Here is a 23,776-nt window from a genome sequence, read left to right as displayed (position 1 = left end):
ACTTCAATTTCAGCCGTTCGGAAGGTCGTACAGGAACCTGTTTCTTTTTCTCCCTGTTATTTAATCACGCATCCGAGCTCATTTCAGGAATCAACCTGTTTCATTTCAGGAATCAACCTGTTCAATTTCAGCCTCAAATAACGAGCTTTAACACATTTTTCACGATAATCCGAGTTTCGGGGAATGCTGGTTTGTGGCACACCGGCAGCCCCAAATGTATCCGTTGGTGCTCAAAATTTGCGTGACCGCTTTATCTGACCCGAGGAACTTTCTATGAGATTTCCGGAGAATTTTATTCCAGGATCCCGGAATCCCGAAAAACCGTGTATTATACACTTCAATTTTAGCCGTTCGGAAGGTCGTACCGGAACCTGTTTCTTTTTCTCCCTTTTTTTCAATCACACGTCCGACCTCATTTCAGGAATCAACCTGTTCAATTTCAGGAATCAACCTGTTCGATTTCAGCCTCAAATAACGAGCTTTAACACATTTTTCACGATAATCCGAGTTTTGCGAATCTTTGGTTTGGCACACCGGCACCCCTAAATGTCTTCCGTTGGTGCTTAAACTTTGCGTGGCCGCTTTATATGACCCGAGGAACTTTCTATGTGATTTCAAGAGAATTTTATTCCGGGACCCGGAATCCCGAAAAACCGTGTATTATACACTTCAATTTCAGCCGTTCGGAAAGTCGTACCGGAACCTGTTTCTTTTTCTCCTTGTTTTTCAATCACGCGTCCGAGCTCATTTCAGGAATCAACCTGTTCGATTTATGAAATCAACCTGTTCGATTTCAGCCTCAAATAACGAGCTTTAACACATTTTTCACGATAATCCGAGTTTCGGCGAATGCTGGTTTGTGGCACACCGGCACCCCCAAATGCCTTCCGTTGGTGCTCAAACTTTGCGTGGCCGCTTTATCTGACCCGAGGAACTTTCTATGTTATTTCCGGAGAATTTTATTCCGTGACCCCGGAATCCCGAAAAACCGTGTATTATACACTTCAATTTCAGCCGTTCGGAAGGTCGTATTGGAACCTGTTTCTTTTTTTCCCTGTTTTTCAATCACGCGTCTGAGCTCATTTCAGGAATCAACCTGTTCGATTTCAGGAATCAACCTGTTCGATTTCAGCCTCAAGTAACGAGCTTTAACACATTTTTCATGATAATCCGAGTTTCGGCGAATGCTGGTTTGTGGCACACCGGCACCCCCAAATGTCTTCCGTTGGTGCTCAAACTTTGCGTGGCCACTTTATCTGACCCGAGGAACTTTCTATGTGATTTCCGGGACCCCGAAATCCCGAAAAACCGTGTATTATATACTTCAATTTCAGCCCTTCGGAAGGTCGTACCGGAACCTGTTTCTTTTTCTCCTTGTTTTTCAATCATGCCTCCGAGCTCATTTCAGGAATCAACCTGTTCGATTTCAGCCTCAAATAACGAGCTTTAACACATTTTTCACGATAATCCGAGTTTCGGCGAATGCTGGTTTGTGGCACACCGGCACCCCCAAATGTCTTCCGTTGGTGCTCAAAATTTGCTTGACCGCTTTATCTGACCCGAGAAACTTTCTATGAGATTTCCGGAGAATTTTATTCCAGGATCCCGGAATCCCTTAAAACCGTGTATTATACACTTCAATTTCAGCCGTTCGGACGGTCGTACCGGAACCTGTTTCTTTTTCTCCCTTTTTTTCAATCACACGTTCGACCTCATTTCAGGAATCAACCTGTTCGATTTCAGGAATCAACCTGTTCGATTTCAGCCTCAAATAACGGGCTTTAACACATTTTTCACGATAATCTAAGTTTCGGTGAATGCTGGTTTGTGGCACACCGGCACCCCCAAATGTCTTCCTCTGGTGCTCAAACTTTGCGTGGCCGCTTTATATGACCCGAGGAACTTTCGATGTGATTTCCAGAGAATTTTATTCCGGGACCCCGGAATCCCGAAAAACCGTGTATTATACACTTCAATTTCAGCCGTTCGGAAGGTCGTATCGGAACCTGTTTCTTTTTTTCCCTGTTTTTCAATCACGCGGCCGAGCTCATTTCAGGAATCAACCTGTTCGATTTCATGAATCAACCTGTTCGATTTCAGCGTCAAATAACGAGCTTTAACACATTTTTCATGATAATCCGAGTTTCGGCGAATGCTGGTTTGTGGCACACCGGCACCTCCAAATGTCTTCCGTTGGTGCTCAAACTTTGCGTGGCCGCTTTATCTGACCCGAGGAACTTTCTATGTGATTTCCGAGACCCCGGAATCCCGAAAAACCGTGTATTACATACTTCAATTTCAGCCGTTCGGAAGATCGTACCGGAACCTGTTTCTTTTTCTCCCTGTTTTTCAATCACGCGTCCGAGCTCATTTTAGGAATCAACCTGTTCGATTTCAGAAATCAACCTGTTCGATTCAGCCTCAAATAACGAGCTTTAACACATTTTTCACGATAATCCGAGTTTCGGCGAATGCTGGTTTGTGGCACACCAAGCACCCCCAAATGTCTTCCGTTGGTGCTCAAACTTAGCGTGGCCGCTTTATCTGACCCGAGGAACTTTTTATGTGATTTCCGGAGAATTTTATTCGGGACCCGGAATCCGAAAACCGTGTATTATAATACACTTCAATTTCAAACCGTTCGGAAGGTCGTCACGGAACTGTTTCTTTTTGTCCTGTTTTTCAATCACGCGTCCGAGCTCATTTCAGAATCAACCTGTTCGATTTCGACCTCAAATAACGAGCTTTAACACATTTTTCATGATAATCCGAGTTTCGGCGAATCTTTGGTTTGTGGCACACCGGCACCCCCAAATGTCTTCCGTTGGTGCTCAAACTTTGCGTGGCCGCTTTATCTGACCCGAGGAACTTTCTATGTGATTTCGGAGAATTTTATTCCGGGACCCCGGAATCCCGAAAAACCGTGTATTATACACTTCAATTTGGCCGTTCGAAGGTCGTCGAACTAGGAACCTGTTTCTTTTTCTCCCTGTTTTTCAATCACGTGTCCGAGCTCATTTCGGGAATCAACCTGTTCGATTTCAGGAATCAACCTGTTCGATTTCAGCCTCAAATAACGAGCTTTAACACATTTTTCACGATAATCCGAGTTTCGGCGAATGCTGGTTTGTGGCACACCGGCACCCCCAAATGTCTTCCGTTGGTGCTCAAACTTTGCGTGGCCGCTTTATCTGACCCGAGGAACTTTCTATGTGATTACTGGAGAATTTTATTCCGGGACCTCGGAATCTCAAAAAACCGTGTATTATACACTTCAATTTCAATTTCAGCCGTTCGAACCAAAGTGGCTTGAGTGTAGTGGAGTGCGAGAGTGCCTCAAAGCGTTGCAATGGCAACGAATTGAGAGGTCCCGGGTTCGACTCCCTACACGGGAGTGCTGCGGTTACCTGCCAGCCTAAAAGGATGTCTTACATGGCACACGTGGTTTGTAGGGTATTGCATGTGCCCGGGGGGATTCAACCCCTCATCACCAAAAAAAAAAAAAAAAAAAAATCAGTCGTTCGGATGGTCGTACCGGAACCTGTTTCTTTTTCTCCCTGTTTTTCAATCACGCGTCCGAGCTCATTTCAGGAATCAACCTGTTCGATTTCAGGAATCAACCTGTTCGATTTCGGCCTCAAATAACGAGCTTTAACACATTTTTCACGATAATCCGAGTTTCGGCGAATGCTGGTTTTGAGACTACTAATCGTTCTGTTCAATGGTTTAGCCAAGTCAAATAAAAACGGGTTTGGGTGTTATCTAACAACTAGTCTAAAGAATAAGAAATAAATGAACTAAGTGAGTACTAAGATTAAGAAACAAGCAATGTAATGCGGGTTTTAATCAATAAAAGAGAGGACTAGGGCGTGACTTCAATCACCGACACTTGTGTTTCACCACTTAATTCCATTATTTAGTTATCTAGGCGTACTAATTAGGGGGAAACGCCTCTAATTTACCTACTAACTCCCTCCCGGGCTCATAGTATGATACTAGTCATCCCGACATACCTCCCTCCTTGGTTCGTAAGTCAGAATCCCCAACTCAACACTCAAATACCCGAGAACACGCGTTATTCTAAAAGTACCCAAGTATTGGCCAAGGTTATGAAGTTTACGATAAATCCCGGTTATCCCAAAACTTCTCCCAAAAGTGAAGTTTAAACCGATAATTAATAGGCACCCTCTTCAAGTTCTCCCTCCCGGGTTCAACTCGAATTGGAAAGAGGACTAAAAAGGGTAGTCTAGTCGTAACCTAATCAATTCCCATTGATGGACAAGGGTCAAGAGTCGACTATGGTCCCAAATAGAGCATTAACAAATCAAATCATATAACTAACCCCAACTAATCCTCATATACAACCACCCACTAGAATTAATTAGACAAAACACTCATGTTGGGGTTTAATCACACGCTAGTAGAAAGACTACTCACTAATCATGGTTGTTTTAGCAAGACAACTAACAAAGGGGCAACTTTGACAATAAACATGGTGATTAATTGATTTATACTCTTAAACATGCAATTGGCAACAATTAAGATGATAATAAACTAATTAAACCTTAATCAAAATAAAATTAGGCAAAAAGATGGTAACTTTAACTTCAAGCAAAACAAATATTCGAAAATAAGAGAAACATAAACAAAGGAAAAATGAAATTAACAACTAAGAAAAGGGAAAATAAGAAGTATAAAAGGAAATATACCAATAATAATAAGGCAAAAAAGATGATCTGGATTGAATAATTGAAGAAGATGAAGAACAAATGTTCAAACTTTTCCCGCAAATAATTTCTCTACCAACTCACTTTTTGATCTCAAAATATAGTATGGAATCATTGTTCTTTAAAATTAGGTCTAACTATTTATACAAAAGGGGCCATTGACGGAATTACAAAGGTAAAAAATGCGAGAAAAGCCCAAAATCCCTCTATCCGGTGTTCCCAACACCGGCCACCTATTTGTACACTGTATAGAGGGAGATACGCCCAGCTTTGGCAGATACACTACCCACAAGAGTAATTTTTACACCCTATGAGCTTGAGTTACACCCTACTGAAGTTTTTACACCCATAAGGCTTAGAAGGGCTTCAAGACGGCTTCAATTCTTCACTTCTATTCTTGCAATTTGTTCCGACCTTTATTCGATCTCTTACTTCACCTAGAAAAGCGTGTAATATTACAATAATCTAGCAAAGTACGTAAATGCAAATTGATCATAGAGCAAGGCTAATTAGCATAGAAATGCATCAAAATTGAGATAAAGTAAAGGGTTTCGGTCAAAATTGTAGGGTGATAACGTAGTTATCAGCGGTTCTTTGAATTAAAGTTTAATTATTTATATTCTTTTTTACGTTTTTTTTGTTACCCCATTGTGGACATGGGCCACGGGGGCGCTTGGGAACAAGCGTTTTATTTGTGGAGTCGCCACCAATTTTTATGGAAAATTGGAACCGTTCGAATACCTCGTGCCATGTCAAGACCCAAAGTAGTGACATGAACACTAAGAACTCGTTACCCTTAGCATTCTATGTCTAGGATGACTCTCGTGGATGCCAATGAACACGAATGTTCACAGAGATCTGGAGTAAGGGATGAGGGTACGTATTAGGAAGCTCTTTTAATCGAACACCTAATTCCGCTCGCCTCGATAGCGGCATCTACTAATGATTAGGGAAATTGTTCATATTTGATATGTGGTCGATTGCTTCTTGCTACAGAAGGCCGGGAAGACAGTAATAGAGAAATAGTACTAGTATGCACAACTTTAATACAAGGTACCATCAGTATAACTGTCTTTCATTCTTCACCCATGCGGTTTCTGTTGCATAGTCTACTAAGAATTGGTTTCTCTACTGTATCCAGTTCTATCTTCATTCTTGAGCCATGCGGTTTTCGACCTCTGTTGTTGATGGAGGCATGCTAATGTGTACATTGCTGTGAGGGGGTAATGCAGAGGACGTATTCATCAAATAATGGCTTTGTGAATAGGAACGGAACAAAGAGACTTTTGACAAAATTATGGTTAAACCTGGAAGTTGTATTAATAATAAAAGAGGCAAGATCAGAGGCATTAATCAATATGTGCTGCTTATCCGTATGTATTGGTTTAGATTTCTAACTAGCTGAGACTTGAGACCAGAATGAGACTCACTTTTCACTATTAGTCTAGTACTATTAGTATAAATGTACAATTCTCATACACAACTCCGATCCGTATGAGACAGACTTATACTATACGGACTACGGAGTATGTATGAGATTCAAAAATAGGGGTTATATATTATGATGGAATAAACAAAGCAAATTTTAGTACCGAGTATTCGGTTTGTGAAAGTTGAAAGGAGAAGGTAGATATCAAAATTAGATTGGACGATAAAGAATCAAGTTTATTATTCATGAGATTCCTTCAAATAATTGAAAATGAAGTTTCTGACAACTTGCTGCATCATCTATAACACAAAATTCAACTGTATGTCGTCTCTGGGTTGTTTTTCCATTTTTTTTTTTTATTTTTTTTTTTTTATCAAACTAGTTATATGATTATGATGTTGCACTTTTGTGTATTATTATGTTGTTATTCTTATTTATTCAATTATCATGAATTATAGCTTTCCAGCCAATAGATGAAATAAAATATTTATAATTGTGAAAAGTAGATGAACTTAATCTTAATAATAATAATAATAATAATAATTGATTAAAAAGTGATGAGTAAAGTGATGATTTGTCAAAGGAAAGAAGATGTAGCAAAGCTAAGGGGAGGAACATATGGAAGACCAGACTGTAAGGATGCATTTGTCTTTGGGTCCAATTTCCAGACTGTAGTTAGGACCCAATCATTCATATACTCCACACTCTTCATCATCAAGTACTCCGTATATCAGTATATGTTATGTTATGCCCACACAAATACTCCTTACTTGTTTTATTTTATTTGCTATCCCATGATATAGCAGAGCCACCAAGTAGGAAAAAACAACACAACAAGAATGTTATACTTCCTTGGTTATAAATTTCTTCTAATGTGTTAATTGTTAGGGATAAGAATATTATTGTACAAAAAATCCCTCCACTCTTCTACTTCTGTACACTCCCATTTTATATAACCTTAGCTTAGAGATAAATATATTAGTAATTTGAAACTCGAATTCGTAATCCATTGGGCGCTTCAACTCTAGGAAATTTCACCAGCTTGTTTCCCTCAACTTCTTCCCATCTGTAACATTGCATTACACACTACATAAGCATTTCATTCTTCCTTCCCTTTGCAGCCAATCAAGCTTAAGTTAAATCATTATAATAAAACATTAACTTGTGTTTTACCTATATCTAGTTACGAAATAATGGAGGAAAGTAGAAATTTCAGCAATTCCTAGTTCTTTTCCAGGACACTGCCTTGTTCCCCCTCCAAAGATGAGGAAATAATGCTGGGATTCCAAACCCTTTTCCTGCATTTCCAATGAGACAAGACTGTGAGATTTTCGCGTAAAGTTGGGCATTTGATAAGTTGGTTGAAAAATGTTGGAAGAGTATGACTACTTACCAACCATCTCCATGGATTGAAGGAAAGTGGGTCAGGGTACAAATATGGATCATAGTTCACTTCTCTAGTATACACATATATTCTCCAACCTTTAGGAATTACAAACCCTGAAATTTGATAGAAATTCGTGTTACAAATTATTAACAAAAGTAACTTAGGCGCGTATGTACATCCGATATCAGTTAACTCAATCATGGACGACATGTCACTAATCTTATTCTTAACGCAAATAATATTATGGATTATAGGCATGCAATATGTAGGATTGAGTATCACATAATAGTATAAAGAATGAAGATCTGAATATAATGCACCCAAAGAAAAGCAATGGGCCTAAAGGATGAAACAGTCTGGGTCAGCATAATAGGCATGCCATGTGGATCAAATGTAAAAGGGTCCACACAAATGAAATGAAGTAACCCAAAAGTTTAAGCATCGGTGTGTTCTTTTATGTATTTAAATTTAAATTAATTCAAGTAAAGTTAAGTAGTAGCTTGATAGCATGAGCAATGACTCAATGAGCAGGCAGGCAGCCACCCACCTTGAGCAGATGAGCAGCTCAAAAAAGGGCACATCATAAAACAACAGAATAAATATTAACAACTACGGAGTACTCCGTAAGTAACATGGGTCTAAGATGTGTTTTGTGTATTAATTAATTAATTAAAGGAATGTTTGTTTGTTTGTTTGTTTAGACGAAACCCACCATTTATTTCCATCTCTTGTGTTGTTTTCCTCAATACTCCATTAACAATTGTGGCTAATCTAGATGTCTCCATTATCACCTGTAAGTAACCATTAACAATATCATAACTCATATCAACTTGTAAGTAACATTTATTTTGACTAAAAAGTAAAAACTTTAAACTTATGATTTGGGTTTCTTACCGCTCTTGTGAATTTCATAGACTTGTAATCCTCCCATGTAAGTGCCTCATCTTCCTTTTTTCTTGCTCTAATTGCTAAATGCTCATTCTGTAATTATATAAAAAATTGAAACAAGTAGTTAATAACTAACTTTGAAATCGAAATCGAAATCGCAAATAAACCATGAACCACCACCAGGTGAGGACGTTAGTTGTGTTATGTTTTTTAGAAAAAGAAAAGTAGATAATGACAGACATACTCTGAGCTCATCAAGAACATGAGGATGATCATGAAGGTACTTGACAGCCATCATTGAAGTGGTAGAGACAGTCTCATAACCAGAATAAACAAGAGTAATGATGAGATCAATGATCTCTTCATCATTTAATTTATACTTGTTATTTTCATCTTCTTTTAAAAGGTAACCCAGCATATCAACTTGGCTTTCTTTTGATGCTCTTCTCTCTTGTATTAGTTTCGTCAGAATGTTCACTATGTTCTTCCTTGCCTACATAAAACCACCAATAATATATTGTTATTTACCATTTTACATTTTACAGTCGTCGTCATTACTACTAATTCTTAATTAATTAATTACCTGAAGACCGCGGCGATAATTGGTGCCAGGGAGGTCTATTGGCAATGAAAGCGTCCCTAAAACAAGCTTAAAGAATTCAGGCATGAATTCCTGAGCAATACAAGTCGATTCAATACCAGCAATTTGCTTCAATGATGAAAGAAAAGCCATCTGGACACAAACAAACAAAACAACCCATGGATATTTAGTAGTAGTAGTAGTAGCAGCAGCAGCAGCATTTGAGGCTATTAAATTAAGACGATGGTATTAAATTTGGTCATCTAACCTCAATAACTAAGTCTGAACTCTAAACATGATAGTTAAATGAATGTTCCGGCCAATTCAACCATTTTAAAAATGTTTTACGAGTATGTTGTATCGTATTAACTAATTAATATAATACGAGTAATCCTCCGTAGTAGGCATCTAGTTTGAGTAACAACAACAACAACAACAACAACAACAACTAAAAAAGTTGAAAATCCAGCGTAACGCCGAATAACATAACAAAAGAGTTTGACTAGGATCCCAAGTCCCAACACAATATTAAATACCTATATCTACCAAGATTGAAACTAATACACATGCGACATATGTAATAAAGATTATTTATCTTAATAAAACGTACTCCTCCTTTATCTTATAAACTCACACTATTAAAGTAGATCCAAAACGTGTTGGAAGGAGAGGAAAAGAAGGAAGAAAGGAAGGAAAGAGAGACATACCTCTTTGGTCTTGAGTTGGATGTCAACGACGTGGTGATGCCAATGGGCGAGGTGGGATCTCATGAAGATATCGATTTTAGGAAGAATATGATCACGAATCATGGTGGGACTAATAAGAGAAAGAAGAGCACCCCTCATGTACTTGTGAGTAGACCCATGAACAGCTGCAATGTTGGATTTACCAAGTATGTCTAACATCGACTGTGGGTAACCTGGGACTAACCCTTTTGCTTCGTTCACTAGTATGTATCTGTTTACCTCTGCATCCATTGACACCACTGTTGGGCACCCCAGTATGTGCGACTTGAAAAAACTCCCGTACCTGTATATATACATTCAAATATTATTAGCAACCATGCATGTATAAAAAGATGAAATATGGAAAGATTTATTTAAGACAAAAACAGAGGGATGTTAGTTAGTTAGTTAGTTGGACCTTGCTCTTTGGTTCTTCATAAAAAGAGGGCCTTGTTTCAGAAACTCGGTGGTTTCACCAAAGATTGGCCAACCCATTGTACCAGGAGCCAATCCTTTCTTCCTATTATATCTCAACTCATTCCATCTTAATAAGGCTGATGAACAACCTATTAATGTCACTATCACCACTATTATTGCTATTACTACTCCCATTTTTCTTCTTTCTTTTTCTCTTCTTTTTTAATTTAATTATCAAAGAAGATTTATTAGAAAGTAAGAGAGAAAATGATGGAATTCAAGGATGTGTTTTTAGTTTACAAGTAATAATAATATAAGAAAAATGGAGGAGAAAGGGGCTTGTATATATAGGCCTGTGGCCTCCTCTGTGGCAGTGTGGGGGTGTGTGTAACTAACTTAAGTATAAATGTTGTATACGAGTAATAAATAAATGTATGTATAAAATGAATGATAATGAGGCCAAGACCCATGCATGATGCACAATTGCACCCACCCCTACATAATACTACTACATATGGAATTGAAGGCAGCCCACTATCCATCCTATTTTTACTTAACCTCATTCATTTAAACCTCCTCACTTAACCTACTCACTACTCACTACTCACTACTCACTACTCTCCTCCTTTGGTTTATATATGTAGCTTTTCTCATTTTGGGATTCAATTATTGTCTTCTTCATGCAACTACATACTGACTGCAACTAATCTAACTTAGGGAGGAAGGGAATAAAACAGGACACAAATCATGATTCCGATTCCAACACAATATCTAATCAAATACATCCTTGTCTTCAATATTAATTACGGACTTGATTATCTTCCTACTCATTTTTCAACATTACCCACTACTCTCTACATTAAAGTAATTTTTATATCTTTTTGCATGTAAGATTTATACTCATATACCAAGGCAAAAAAATGACAAATTATGGCAACTTGTAGATACGTATTCGCTTCACTACTTTGTGCGTCCAAGCAATTAACGAGTTAAGATTAAGTACTGACATCTTTGTCATAAATCATTATTAATAATGCCACTTTTATGATTTACATCTCTTACATTATACGAGTATTATTTATTTATAGAACAGTGCCATGATAAGATTATTTTAGTCTAAGACATTTCAAAGTAAGTAATTCAAGAGTAGAGGGTCTTCCAAACTCCATAGATTTAGGCCGTTAAATTTAGCATTATTGAGAGTGACACGGACAACCAACGTATAATTGTAAATTGTGATGGGGAGTTAAGATTAAGAAGCAAAGCTAATAAGAAAAGACACCTCTTGAAACAATTCAAAGGTCTGTTCAACAACAGAGCAACTTTTGTAGTTTTATGAGAGTGGAACAGTGCACACGTGTGGTGGGAAGCACACAGAAAGAGATTGAAAACATGAAGACGATGTCGACAGTTGATTCATTTCAAAATTCACTAAATAACAACATTTTTACACTTCCCAATTTTCCCTATTTTATCATTTCTTATTCCTATGCGGCCGTGGGTTTCAGGGGTAGCACCATACCCATACTTTGTTTCATTCTTTATTCTATTTCAATTAATTACTTCCTCCATTCAATTCCACTCTATCACTTTACTTTTTTCATATTTGTCAACGCATTTTTTATGCGCAAAAAATCGTTAGATATTTATTTGCAAAAATTATAAAAGTTAGATATTCAGAGATTATTATACATTTATCATAGAAGTAGTAATTGGATCAATCAGGTCGAGTTTGATCGATCGGAACGTGACTATATTCGGGTCGATTCAGCCTTTAGGTCACTTATAGGTCGGGTTAATTTGGTACATTCATAGCTCGGATTCGACTCAGATCGGGTTATTTACATAGATTTGTCGGGTTAGATAGGGTCATTGTCGGGTTGGGTTATTAACAGGTATATTATTGAATCGAGTCACTATCGGATCGAGTCATTTCGGGTTTGAGATAGGTTTTGTCGGGTTTGGCTCCTCAATTCATTATCGGGTCGATTTTGTCCGATTATTTTACTAGTTACAGTTGAGTTTTGGTAGAGCTGGCAAAAGTTGACCAAACCCAAACAACAGACCTAACTTATCCGAAAATCGACCAGACAAAACCCAAAAATTTACTAAACCAAAACCGATCTAAACCGACCCAAAGGTTAACCAAAAAATAAATAGAACCCAAAATGGCAGGACCCTAACCCACTTGTGATGCGACAATTTGAATAAGGTTTTAAAAGATTATGCGCCAATTTTACAATGTACTAAATACACTAAAACGCGATTCTGATTCATTAAACGACATTATAACATGTTATTGGTTGATTAACGATGTTACAATGAGAGGGGATGTGATGAAATGTGGTATTTAGTATCGAGGATTGTTATAAGCCGTCTTGGGAGGTTGTGTGGCGCATACGAGTCAGAAGTAGTTTCAGAATGTAACGTTTAGTATCGAAAGAGTACTTTGCAAGAACCTTGTAGTTCATAGTTACAGTTTTCATGATGAGATTATGTAATTGTTGTAAATTGTTAATATGTGACGAAGAACAAATGCTTTTGTCAATTTGTTTGTTTTGATAAATAACCGCATTTCGAACACATTAAAACAGTATTGAAAATATAAAATTTACATTTTACGTAATAAAACATAATATTTTCACTTTTAATTATTTATATAAGAAGTATACTACTATTTTGAGTTTCAACAAAATTTGAATTTTCAAAGTTAGCGCCAAAATCAATATTTTCGAGCATTGGCGCTAAGTCGAAAATCGAATATTCGTCTCACAACCATGTTAGAAAAAAAAAAAAAAAAAAAAAAAAATCTTGGCGTGAAGTCAAAATTTTAACTATTTGATTTTGGCTCCAAATTCAAAATTCAAATTTAATGCTAGTGTTTATTTGATAATATTTATTATCAATTTCTTGCACGGTTTTATAAAAAGTGTTTTATTTACTCAAAACTTAATTATTTTCGGGAAAAAAAAAGATCCACAGTAACAAAAATAATTTTTCAGTAATTTACAAAAAATCGAGAAGAATAAAAAAATCGTTAAAAGCGGTTAAAAAATGGAAGATGAGGTAGAAAAATGAAAGAAAAACATTTTTTTACCCATGAGTTTAAAAAAACATAGGGATCAGGTTAGCTTTTGGCTTATCTTTCGGATCAAGTCAGTTTTCGAGTCAATTTTGGGTTATCATTCTCGTCGGGTCGAGTCGACCGTAATCGGGTTACGGGTCATCCTCGGGTGGGTCAGGTTAGTTTTGGGTCGTAACATTTTTTAGTTCAGTCGAGTCGGGTTCGAATCAGGACACTAGGGTCGAGTCAGCTTGTCCGCTCTACGTTTATGCCAACAAATAGAAATATCACTATGTATGTATTTTGGGATACTTTTTTTTTTCAAAACAACACACCTTTTTCTATATTACTCATCTCATTTCCCCATTTTATTTTTTCTCCTTTCAATTCCCTGTATCTTCACCTATTTGCTCTTCTCCCTCTCACGATCACTCACCACTACGAGTCGTACTATGATACTGAATAGATAAAATTTTATACTTGTCATATTTTTCATCCCCTTTCCCTTCTCCCTTCACCACCAAGTGATCACCAACACAACCTTTGTTAATTAGAGGAATTGATTGCATTAATCATAGTTATAGATTAAGAAGCTTTTCGAAGTCATAATCGACGACATAATTAGAAAAAGATTTACTACTCAATTAGGGTATAATTTAAAGAACATGGCAGACTTTACACAAAATCAAATTCCTGGAAAATTCTTCAGTAATAAATTAACAATCACATGAACAAATAATAGTCAATTGTTAACCATTTTTAATATTACTTTATTAATTATTAAGCCCTTCAAACATAACAGTGATTTTATCAAATTCCTTCATGATGTCAACCAAACAACGCATATCTTCACTAAGATTATGGAGCACAATGAACATTGCTTCATAAAAGGTATGTCGCTACTCGCCAGCAACCACATGCACCACTAGTTTGATAATTATAATCCATTATTCAAAATTTTAAAACAAATTGATTCGATTTTCGGGGAATATATATAATATTTAAATTCCAATTTTAACTCTTGATACTTTTACGACGTATTTTGAAATTTCAACTCACAAATTTTGAAACTTCAACCAATAATATTTAAATTTCATGTGAACTGTCCACATTCTGAAACTTTAAGCCTCAACTTTGAAATTTCAACTCCCTCATGTTGAAACTTCAACTACGCAGATAATATTTAAATTCCAATTTTAACTCTTGAAACTTTTACGACGCATTTTGAAATTTCACCTCACAAATTTTGAAACTTCAGCCAATAATATTTAAATTTCATGTGAACTGTCCACATTCTGAAACTTTAAGCCTCAACTTTGAAATTTCAACTCCCTCATGTTGAAACTTCAATTACACAGATAATATTTAAATTCCAATTTTAACTCTTGGAACTTTTACGACGCATTTTGAAATTTCAACTCACAAATTTTGAAACTTAAACCAATAATATTTAAATTTCATGTGAATTGTCCACATTCTGAAATTTTAAGCATCAACTTTGAAATTTCAACTCACTCATGTTGAAACTTCAACTAAGCAGCTAGTATTTAAATTCCAAAGCAATACTTTTAAAATTTCATGCATGAATCTGGAAATTGTGCACGAATAATTGTGAAACTTCAACACTGCAGGGATTTTTCAATTCCAAAATTGGCTACTTAAAATTTCACCATAAACTTCAAAATTTTGAAAGAAAAAAATTCGAACTTCAACGATGACATTCAAATTTAGAATAGTCCTACTTCAGGATTTTCAAAAACTCTGTCTTACAACACAAACATCTAGTTCCTTTGCATACAAAAGATTAACTTCAAAGTTTTACCAAAAAGCCTAAGACATTCACTTCATGAATACATTCTAATAAAAAAAAATTATACTCCTCCGATAAGTCGTCTACTTCTTCTTCTTCTTCTTCTTCTTCTTCTTCTTCTTCTTCTTCTTCTTCTTCTTCTTCTTTTTCTTCCTCCTCTTCTTCAGATGATTCCGACAATTGCGGTGGATGCTCAGCAAAAGGGTTAGGACAGTTCCTCTTGTCACGGTGTGCCATTTGCTTGCAATTATTGCACATGCGTTTCGGCTTACTTGCAATTGCAACGGCCTTCGCCTTACTAGACAAAATCCTTTTCCCACTCCCTTTGTTTTTGGAATATTTAGGTGGCAGTATAGAAATCTCCTTACTTGTTTTACAACCAAGTAATTTTTCCATTTGCTGTTGTTTATTCAACTTCTCACCTACCGGTGTCAGCTTCTCTCTAAATTCCCTTATTAAATTAGTTAGACCTTCAACGTCTTCATATTACTTATCAACAAGCACTCCAATTGTTTCGTGAACTTCCGACCACAATTTTGTCATCTGAAGTTGCTTACTGTCTACAATATCCATGTCATATGTACACTCCCCGGTACAACTATAGTCACCACTCCGCAATGCATCCTTTGTCCATCTCCTAGCAATTCCAGATTCCGGAATTTTTTTTACCCCATTACCGGAATAAATCCAAATTATGTGCCTGCAGAGTAGTCCCTTCCTCTCAAAAAGTTTACAGGAACAGCTCGCCTCAAAGGCTCAAATGTCCCTGAGTTAGCAAATGAAATTGAAACGTTCATCACTTACAGAAACTTTATTACTTACACTTTGAAACTTTAATACAGTTTCATGAAATTCTACTACTTCAACTACGTAAAACACTTTTTAACAAATAATAAATCAACAACGTACTAAATGCCTCATACTTGGGTTATACTGAACATCAAAATTACGGCCTCCCAATGAATCCTTCAAGGTAGTAACCTCTAAGTTGTTCGACTCCAAGAAACCCTTACAACTAAATCCACCAATTGCGTTCTTTAACTCCTCTTGAAACTCCTCGAAGATATCATGTGTGTAAATCTTCGCCCCATCACTCTCTATTGCCAACTTACTGCACAACTTAGGGTTTGATTGAAAAGAGTATCATTTCTGGCCTCAAACCTCTTTAGAAAACTTTTTTTTTTCACTCTCCGACCGCTGTGTCGTCCTCATAATACCCCCCCATTCTCAAGTCCTTACAGTGCGCCATCACCCACTACCTCCTTATATCATAGCAGTCCGTAAATCATTCAATGTCAGCGGGTACGTGTTCCTCCATTATTGCTGACCATCTATTGTCGAACTCCTCTGCTTCAAGTTCCTCGTCCCATACAATAACATTTAACATTTTTAGAAAAACCTGGTAATCTTTCCTTTTGCTACCATACTTACAGGGAACCTTATTCATAATGTGCCACATGCAGAACCGGTGTCGTGCTATCTTGAATTTTTCGGGTACTGACGTAATTATTCCAGGATCTTGATCTGTTATTATGTACTCTGGTTCTTCCCCCCCCCCCCCCCCATAGCAATCAAAAACCTCTCGAACACCCAATTAAACGATTCCGTATTTTCTTTCGCTATAAGGGCACAACAGAAAGTTATTGATCGTTTATGGTTGTCAACCCATGTGAAGGGAATGAAAACCATCTTGTACTTGTTAGTGGAGTAAGTAGGGTCGTAAGAAACGACATCTCCAAATACGGAGTAGTTCCTCCTAGCAATGCCATCCGCCCAAATTGCGCGGCGTAGGCTACCATCTACGTCAACATCATAGTCGAAGTAGAAACCTGGCCGAGTCTCTGCCATGTTCTTGAAGTGATCAATGAAAAGTTGTCCGTACCTTTCATGAATAAAACACTTAATGTCTCTTTGGAAATTTTTGAAGTCGTTCAAACTAGCCCCTATATTGTGGAACCCGTTAACAACCTCCTTACACATTCTGTAAGTCCTTGTTGCTCCAATATTAAGCTGCAATGAATTAACAAACCAACATCACAACAAAAATTAAATTCACACTCGAAAATTCAAACGGCTACTACTAATTTCTACCTATCAGTAGTAGAAACTTTAACCCTGTTCAGGAAAATTCATACTCACAAACGTAAATGTTATTGAAACTTTAAACGTTCCATTCCAAAATTCAACACTCATTTCTGAAACTTTAACTCAGTTAATGGAAACTAAATTACAACATTATCTTCAGAAACTTTGTCCACAAACTTTCAAATTTAAAACCCCAAAATATGACACTTCAATTACGTCCCTGGCTTTTAACACCCAAACCGAGTACTAAAACTTTAGACGTTAACTTTGCAATTTTAACGACAAATTTTGTAACTTCAACACAGTTCAGGTTTGCAAATGGCCACATATAGCACTGAAACTTTAAAAGGCAATTTTGAAAGTTTAACTCACACTTTGTGAAACATTAAATCAATTTCTGGAAATTCAACTACATATTTCAATAATGGAACTTTATGCGTGAACTTCGAAATTGTAATATACAAAATTTCAAACATCAACAATGTACAACATAAAAAGTATGACACCATAATACACACTAAGTATTGAAACTTTAAACGTAAATTTTAAAACTTTAGCTCTAAAATTAAGAAATCTAAGTTACCAACCCTTGAATTTGAGACAATTAGTCCCATGTGATACTTGGAAATATTTTTGATAATTTTTTAAACTCCATATCTTTGACGGCAACAAGCTCGTGATTATGTTCTTCATGAAACCGGTCTACTAAAAGCACATCATTCTTCGAAAATAACCTCATCCGAGCTTTACAACCCATCCTCTTGAGCTTATTTTTTCTCTCCTGCCTACCTGCATCTTCTTCTTTACTCGGACTTTCGTTACTTGATTTTATAAACCCCTCCCTATTACAAACCAATAGTTTTGATTTTATAGTTCCGTCACGCCACTTTTTGGTTGTGTATTTTCTCACATCGAACCCAATCCCAAGTGCGTACACCTTATAAAATGTTATAGCTTCCTCAATATCCCTAAACTCCATCCCGATGTACGGTGTAAATACATCCTCCAATTGCTTACAAAATTCTTTCTCTGACACATGTGGAATTGTTTCATCATCTGCATCAGCTGTACCTGACGAAAAAAAATCAAAAACTAAAATATCAGTAAAAACACAAAAAATCATGCTCAAAGGAAACTATACCAATGTACTAACATATCAGTAAAAAATTTCTGCTCAAAAAACTTTAATGTATAACACCTAAAACTTTAACTAAGACAAAATTGTACAAAACCCTAATCAAGAAACTACTACCAACGACCACTCCTCTCCCCTGTATCGTCTAAAAATCTGTTCTGTATTCTTTTTTTCCTTAGCTTCTTCCCTCTCCCTTTTCTAATATGTCTACATACAAACACCACATGTTCATCTGCCACCCCAAAAAGAAAGAAGAAGATAAATTCAACGCCATGCAAATTTTACAACTACATACATTACATATTATTATTCATATAAACACAATTAATTTTCTGACAATACAGACATTTAACAAGGATAACTATTAAAATATCTCTATAGAACAATTAAATTAGGAGTACCCATCTTACCATTCTCAACAGCCTCATATGCCACAATCTCCATATCAGCCATGAAAAATAGATAATGAACTAAATAAAGGATGAATATGGACGAAATTTTTAGGGAATAATAAAGAACTAAACAAAATATGAAAGGATGTTTTTTAACGCAGTATGAAGATTAATTTTTTAGGGAATAATATGAGGAAGAAGAAAGGGTTATAGAGAAGGTTATAGAAATTGAAAGTGAAAGGAGATATTACAGTTGTGATTATGAATACGAGGTAATCAGTGTTGAGAGCATAAAAAGTGTATTCATTATGATTAATTGTTGAGTTCTTTTTTTTTTACGTAAAATTCAAACAAATCTCAGCCATTGCTTTCACCTAATCCAATGGCCACAAAAAGGACTTAGGGACTCATATATTTGAGTGGACTCATTTAAACTTCTCTCTCTCTCTCTCTCTCTCTCTCTCTATCTACCCACCTTACACTAAAAGTCCCTAAGGGAGTGCACTGTTCATTTGAACAGTTTTAAACGCACCTTCTTGCGTCGTTTTGACCTCCTTTTGTTATTCATTCAGAGCCACACATTTTTCTCCTTTTTCATTTCTCCTTTCTCCCTTCTTCTGCTCTTTCCTTTCTTTCTTCTTCTGCAATTTCACCTTTCTTTCCTTTTGTTATTCATTTAAACGCATCTTATTCTTTCTTCTGCTCTCTCCTTTCTCATTTCTTCTGTTATTATGTAACTATCTCAATCACCGTCATCGTTTATTCACTCAATTACTTCGCCCTTTTTTCTGATTCGATTCAAGTTTAATGTCAATCTAAAATTAGGTTCTCCTTTTAACCGATTTATTTCCTAATTTTTATTACTGTAGTTTGTTCTTTGTCTGAGTTTGATGGTGATGATCAGTTACTTTAGGGTTTATGTTTGATATCATCGTTTCAGGTTTAGTGTTAAGAGCAGGGAAGTAATGAAACAACAAGAGGATTTTCACAAAGGTGGCATACACAACAAGAAGACGAGGTACTTTATCGTTTGATTTGGTTAATTCCATGAATTATAACGAAACTGATTAATTTTGCTGGATTTGATTGCTTTAAATGTTCACAGTCATATAACTAAATGTTATTTTGATTACTTTAGATATTCGTCGGTGCTTGCGACCGTCACAAGGTTATGATGTTTCAAAACCCCCGTTTCTTTTAGCATTACTTATATCGGTTATGAATGTCGTTTTCGTGCCGCTCGAGCATCTTTGGTGCGGAAAGGAAAACCCGTTGTTTAAATGGGTTCATCAAATAAGTTGATTAAATGCATTCATATGTGAATGCTTAATGCCTGATTGATTAGGCGACTTGGTTCATTAAGAACTTTGTGGTTTCATTAATTATGCACTCAATGTTGAATGATTTGTTGCTAAATACTATTCGATTTTTTTTTGGACCGTTTTTATTTTGTTCGTGGTTCCTTGCACAATGAGATAGACTCAAATAAGATCTCGGTTGAATTTGGTGATTTGTTGTATGCGGGGGCCATACTATACTATTGTAGTGTAGGAGTGGCAAAAAAATTGGGAATGAGATAGTGAATGCTCGCTATAAGTCATGTTGTTTTCCTGGTATTGATTTCAGCGCCATCAATTGCAAAATTGTGCACAGGTCGTATCATCTTATTAACCCGCCCTTTCTTTACTACTTATACTCGGTATACTTCTATCTTGTGTCTCGACCTATGGTGTCCGACCTTTCGCTTACATAACAATCTCAGTCTCTAATGCTTTACTTTGATTGCACGTTCACATAACGGAATTAAAGTAAATAAATGCTGATAATTATAGTAATTGATCGCTTGGGAAGTTAGTAAATTGATTAATTGGTTTAGTTTGTTGACTTAAATCAGAATTATTACTTCTCAATCAGTTGGGATGTTAAAAGATTGCTTAATTGCTTTAATTAGTTGTTTATAGTGGGAATTTTAGTGCTTGATCACTTGGGAAATTAGGAAATTGATCTGTCGGTTTAATTAGTTGATGGACATGGCAAGTGTAGAGCTTGATCACTTGGGAAGTTAGAAGGTCAATTAGTGATTAGTTGTTTTCAGGGGTAATTTTACAGAGGTTGATCACTTGGAAAGTTATAAGATGCTTGATGTATTCATGCAAGATAATTCGAAGGTAATTGAATCGTTGAAGTTGTTAATACACGCAGTTTGATTCATTTCGTGTCGATTTGTTGTTTTCTTTGGCGCTTGTGTGGTTTTGTTTATGTGATCTTGATTTTATGTGTTGCGATTATCTTCATCATGTTTAATTTGGTTTATTCAATTAAAGGTTAATGCTTGTGAAATCATTTTGAAGCGACCGGATATAATGGAAGACATGTGAGAAATGGAATGAAATCGTTAGGTAGGAAGACGGATTATTTCTTATTTTGAGGTGGATTTGTAGGGTCGCAAATGAAATGGCTTATCCGAAAAAGACCTTATTCTTTAAGATGAGAATCAATGATCACCAATTAAAGTGGATTATAGTGCTTAGTGGGTTTTATTGTGTTCCCAAATTTTAGATAAAATTATTTTCTGTTCAATTTCAATGGGAGTCACTGTGCTTTCGATCAAATGCCAACATGCTTAAACTCTAACTTTGCTTTCATATATACAATTAGACTATTCTTGCTAAAGTTTTCCATGGGTATGCCATAATTTGCAGCTTTTATGAACGTGATTTTGGTTTTAAAGGCGATTTTTTTTGGTTTTCTTCTTACACAAACAAAAATACCCCCATCGACCCAGTTGGTCGAGTCAACAAGGATGAATATATATGAGCCTCTACACCAGATCAGCTCGTGAGTTGACAGTTTTAGAGACGATGGCATTATTTTTATTGTTTAGTGTTAAGGGAGCTACAAGGGTAGTTTTGATGCTGACGAGTTTCAAACCCAAGTTATGAGTACCACCTCTCAATGACTTTACTTGGAACCGGTTAAACAGGTCATTTGGGTTGGATCAAATAATTTCAGTGATCCTTGCATTCAAGGTCGGGTTTGGTCATTCAAGGTTGAGTATGCTTCTTGTTACTATCGGTTAATTTTGGTATATGAGTGAGCTAGGGGTCAATAAAGCTTGGCTCGGGTTAGATCGAGTTAATTTTGAGTAAATTAAAGCGAGCACTCCCCTCATCTTTCCTTTTCATAATCAGACCTCTACATTTTTAGGGTTCTTTGCTCCATGCCACTCTTTACTCTGTAGTTTTCAATTTCTTCATAATAATTTTGACTATCATCATCTTGTTATTCTTGTTTGTTTGACATCTTCTTCAGAGTGTGTTCTTTTCTCGCTCTTATCTCAGTTGTGAAGAGAGAAAGTTGTGTGTTGTACCTTTACTAATTTGTGGACCTAATCCATATCCCCGCTACAAAGGTTGGCAGCGATTATTTTAAGTCGTCAAGTTTGCACTCCGAGTGGAACATAGGCATTGAGCAACAAGTTGTTGGTGCTTGTGGTACTTATATTTTCCTTTTCTCTTTTCTTTTTCCTTTATTTTGACAACAATAACATAGTAATAAACTTCATCATGTGTTGACATGATCTTTGGTACATTGCCCAGAATACTACAATGGAGGAATCATTACCGAAAAGCTTGATCTATATGCTTTCGATATAGTATTGATGTAGTTTATTCCGGGAAAGAGGATTAAGGAACTAGAACAGGACAAGCCCCTTCCCTTTCCTATTTTAGATTCAATTCAATTGACTGGTAATTATTTACTATATAGTTAGCTTTATATAACTATATAAGTATGTAATGCAAATTAGTGAGAATATATGATAGTGTGAATTATTTACTATGGTTTTGATGTGCTGCTCTGATGAGTTTGTCTATGTATAACTCCATAAAAGTAAGCCCAGTTAGGTCTACTGACTTTCTCCCTTTTTCCCGATTATTATTAATTCGTGTTTTTCTTGCTTCTGATTAGTTCTATTGTTTAATTCTAATTTATGCTCACATTTCTCCATTTTTAGCTTTTTGCATTTGTTGATGATGGATGAATTTAAAGATATCCTTTTTTCTTCCTTACATTAGTAGGCATTATGCAATATGTTTCCAGTGTAGTAGTAGTATTTGGTGTATAAAGTTTTTACTTTTTAATTAAACGGACTAATAGAAGCCTGTGCGTCTCTACTTTAATGAAGCACTTGATAGTTGGCATGTTCCGAAGAAGTTTCTTGCGTTCTACCCTTGGCCTCGTTATGAGCTCTAGCCTCTTAATTGACAAGTCAGATATGGTAATGATGAACAAATGTAGGCACTAGAAGTTTGAAGTTGCTACTGAGGGCTGAATGTTTAACAACCAGTTTTTATGCGAAAAACAATAATATTAACCATCGATGAGCTTCACTATATCGCAGTTGCAGTTCATGGCTGTATATTTCTTTCTTACCTAACTTCTTGAGTGTGGTGTTGTTTTATCAGAAAATGAATGCTATGAGAGGTTGGCCTACTATGGAATGAGTGTGAATCTCGTGAACTATGTCATTGACCATCTGCTTTAAGGCAATGCTACCGTATCTAAGAACTTAAACAATTGGTCAGACTTGCTATATATCATGCCTTTAGTTGGAGCCTTTTTAGCTGATGCTTACTGAGGGTAGCTTTTGGGTTATAGACAATGTCGAGAGGAGGGTGATAGGGAGGAAATCAGGGAAGAGGTAATGAGGAAACATAATAGAGGAAAGGGAAGCAGAGAGGGGACAGGGAGGCATGACATGGAGAGAGTGATAGAAGAATAAAGTAAAGGAGACAACTGTAGTATCAAGAAAAAAAAACCAAACCCAACGTTTTAGAGAAACCAAGAGTGTTTTTTGCATACTGTTCATTATGAATAGTGTCCTCTTTTAGCCACGAAGGCGAAGGGTGTTGTGCTTGTGCCCATGATTAATTAGACATAGCTGCATCAAAGGTGGAATAAGTATTTTCATCGATCTTCTTTTTTGTGTTTTCGCCCTTTGTTGGTCGTGAGTTTCCTCCTGGCCTTTTCAGCTTCACTTTGCCCGATATATTATATCCACCTAAAAATGCCCTTCTATAGAAAAATTACCGTCCTTGCTAGCTTCAATGACCATTCACAACATCAGCAACTAAAG

General features: G+C 36.4%; 1 protein-coding gene across 1 annotated transcript; it reads right to left on the bottom strand.

Annotated features, from left to right (window-relative positions):
- Nucleotides 1-7,007: 7,007 nt before the first annotated feature.
- LOC141612529 (cytochrome P450 85A-like) lies at nt 7,008-10,510 on the bottom strand. Its single transcript, XM_074431346.1, has 9 exons — nt 10,155-10,510; nt 9,719-10,040; nt 9,015-9,164; nt 8,676-8,924; nt 8,438-8,524; nt 8,256-8,334; nt 7,550-7,656; nt 7,330-7,454; nt 7,008-7,222 (listed from the first exon to the last, which is right to left on the bottom strand). The coding sequence occupies exons 1-9, from the start codon at nt 10,346-10,348 to the stop codon at nt 7,135-7,137; spliced, it is 1,401 nt and encodes a 466-aa protein (XP_074287447.1). The 5' UTR covers nt 10,349-10,510; the 3' UTR covers nt 7,008-7,134.
- Nucleotides 10,511-23,776: the final 13,266 nt, after the last annotated feature.

This window comes from Silene latifolia, chromosome 11, assembly GCF_048544455.1.
Source record: "Silene latifolia isolate original U9 population chromosome 11, ASM4854445v1, whole genome shotgun sequence".
Taxonomy (NCBI): Eukaryota; Viridiplantae; Streptophyta; class Magnoliopsida; order Caryophyllales; family Caryophyllaceae; genus Silene; species Silene latifolia.
Note: the sequence above shows the minus strand (reverse complement) of the source record. Positions and strands in the feature narration are given on the sequence as shown.

Bases quoted from the DNA above. Each gene is read 5' to 3' on its own strand.
- LOC141612529 (XM_074431346.1), bottom strand. From the start codon at position 10,348: ATGGGAGTAGTAATAGCAATAATAGTGGTGATAGTGACATTAATAGGT. The intron at 9,165-9,718 runs GTATGTCTCTCT...GTTTGTGTCCAG, and splicing joins TCCAACTCAAGACCAAAGAG to ATGGCTTTTCTTTCATCATT. The intron at 8,925-9,014 runs GTAATTAATTAA...GGTTTTATGTAG, and splicing joins ATTATCGCCGCGGTCTTCAG to GCAAGGAAGAACATAGTGAA.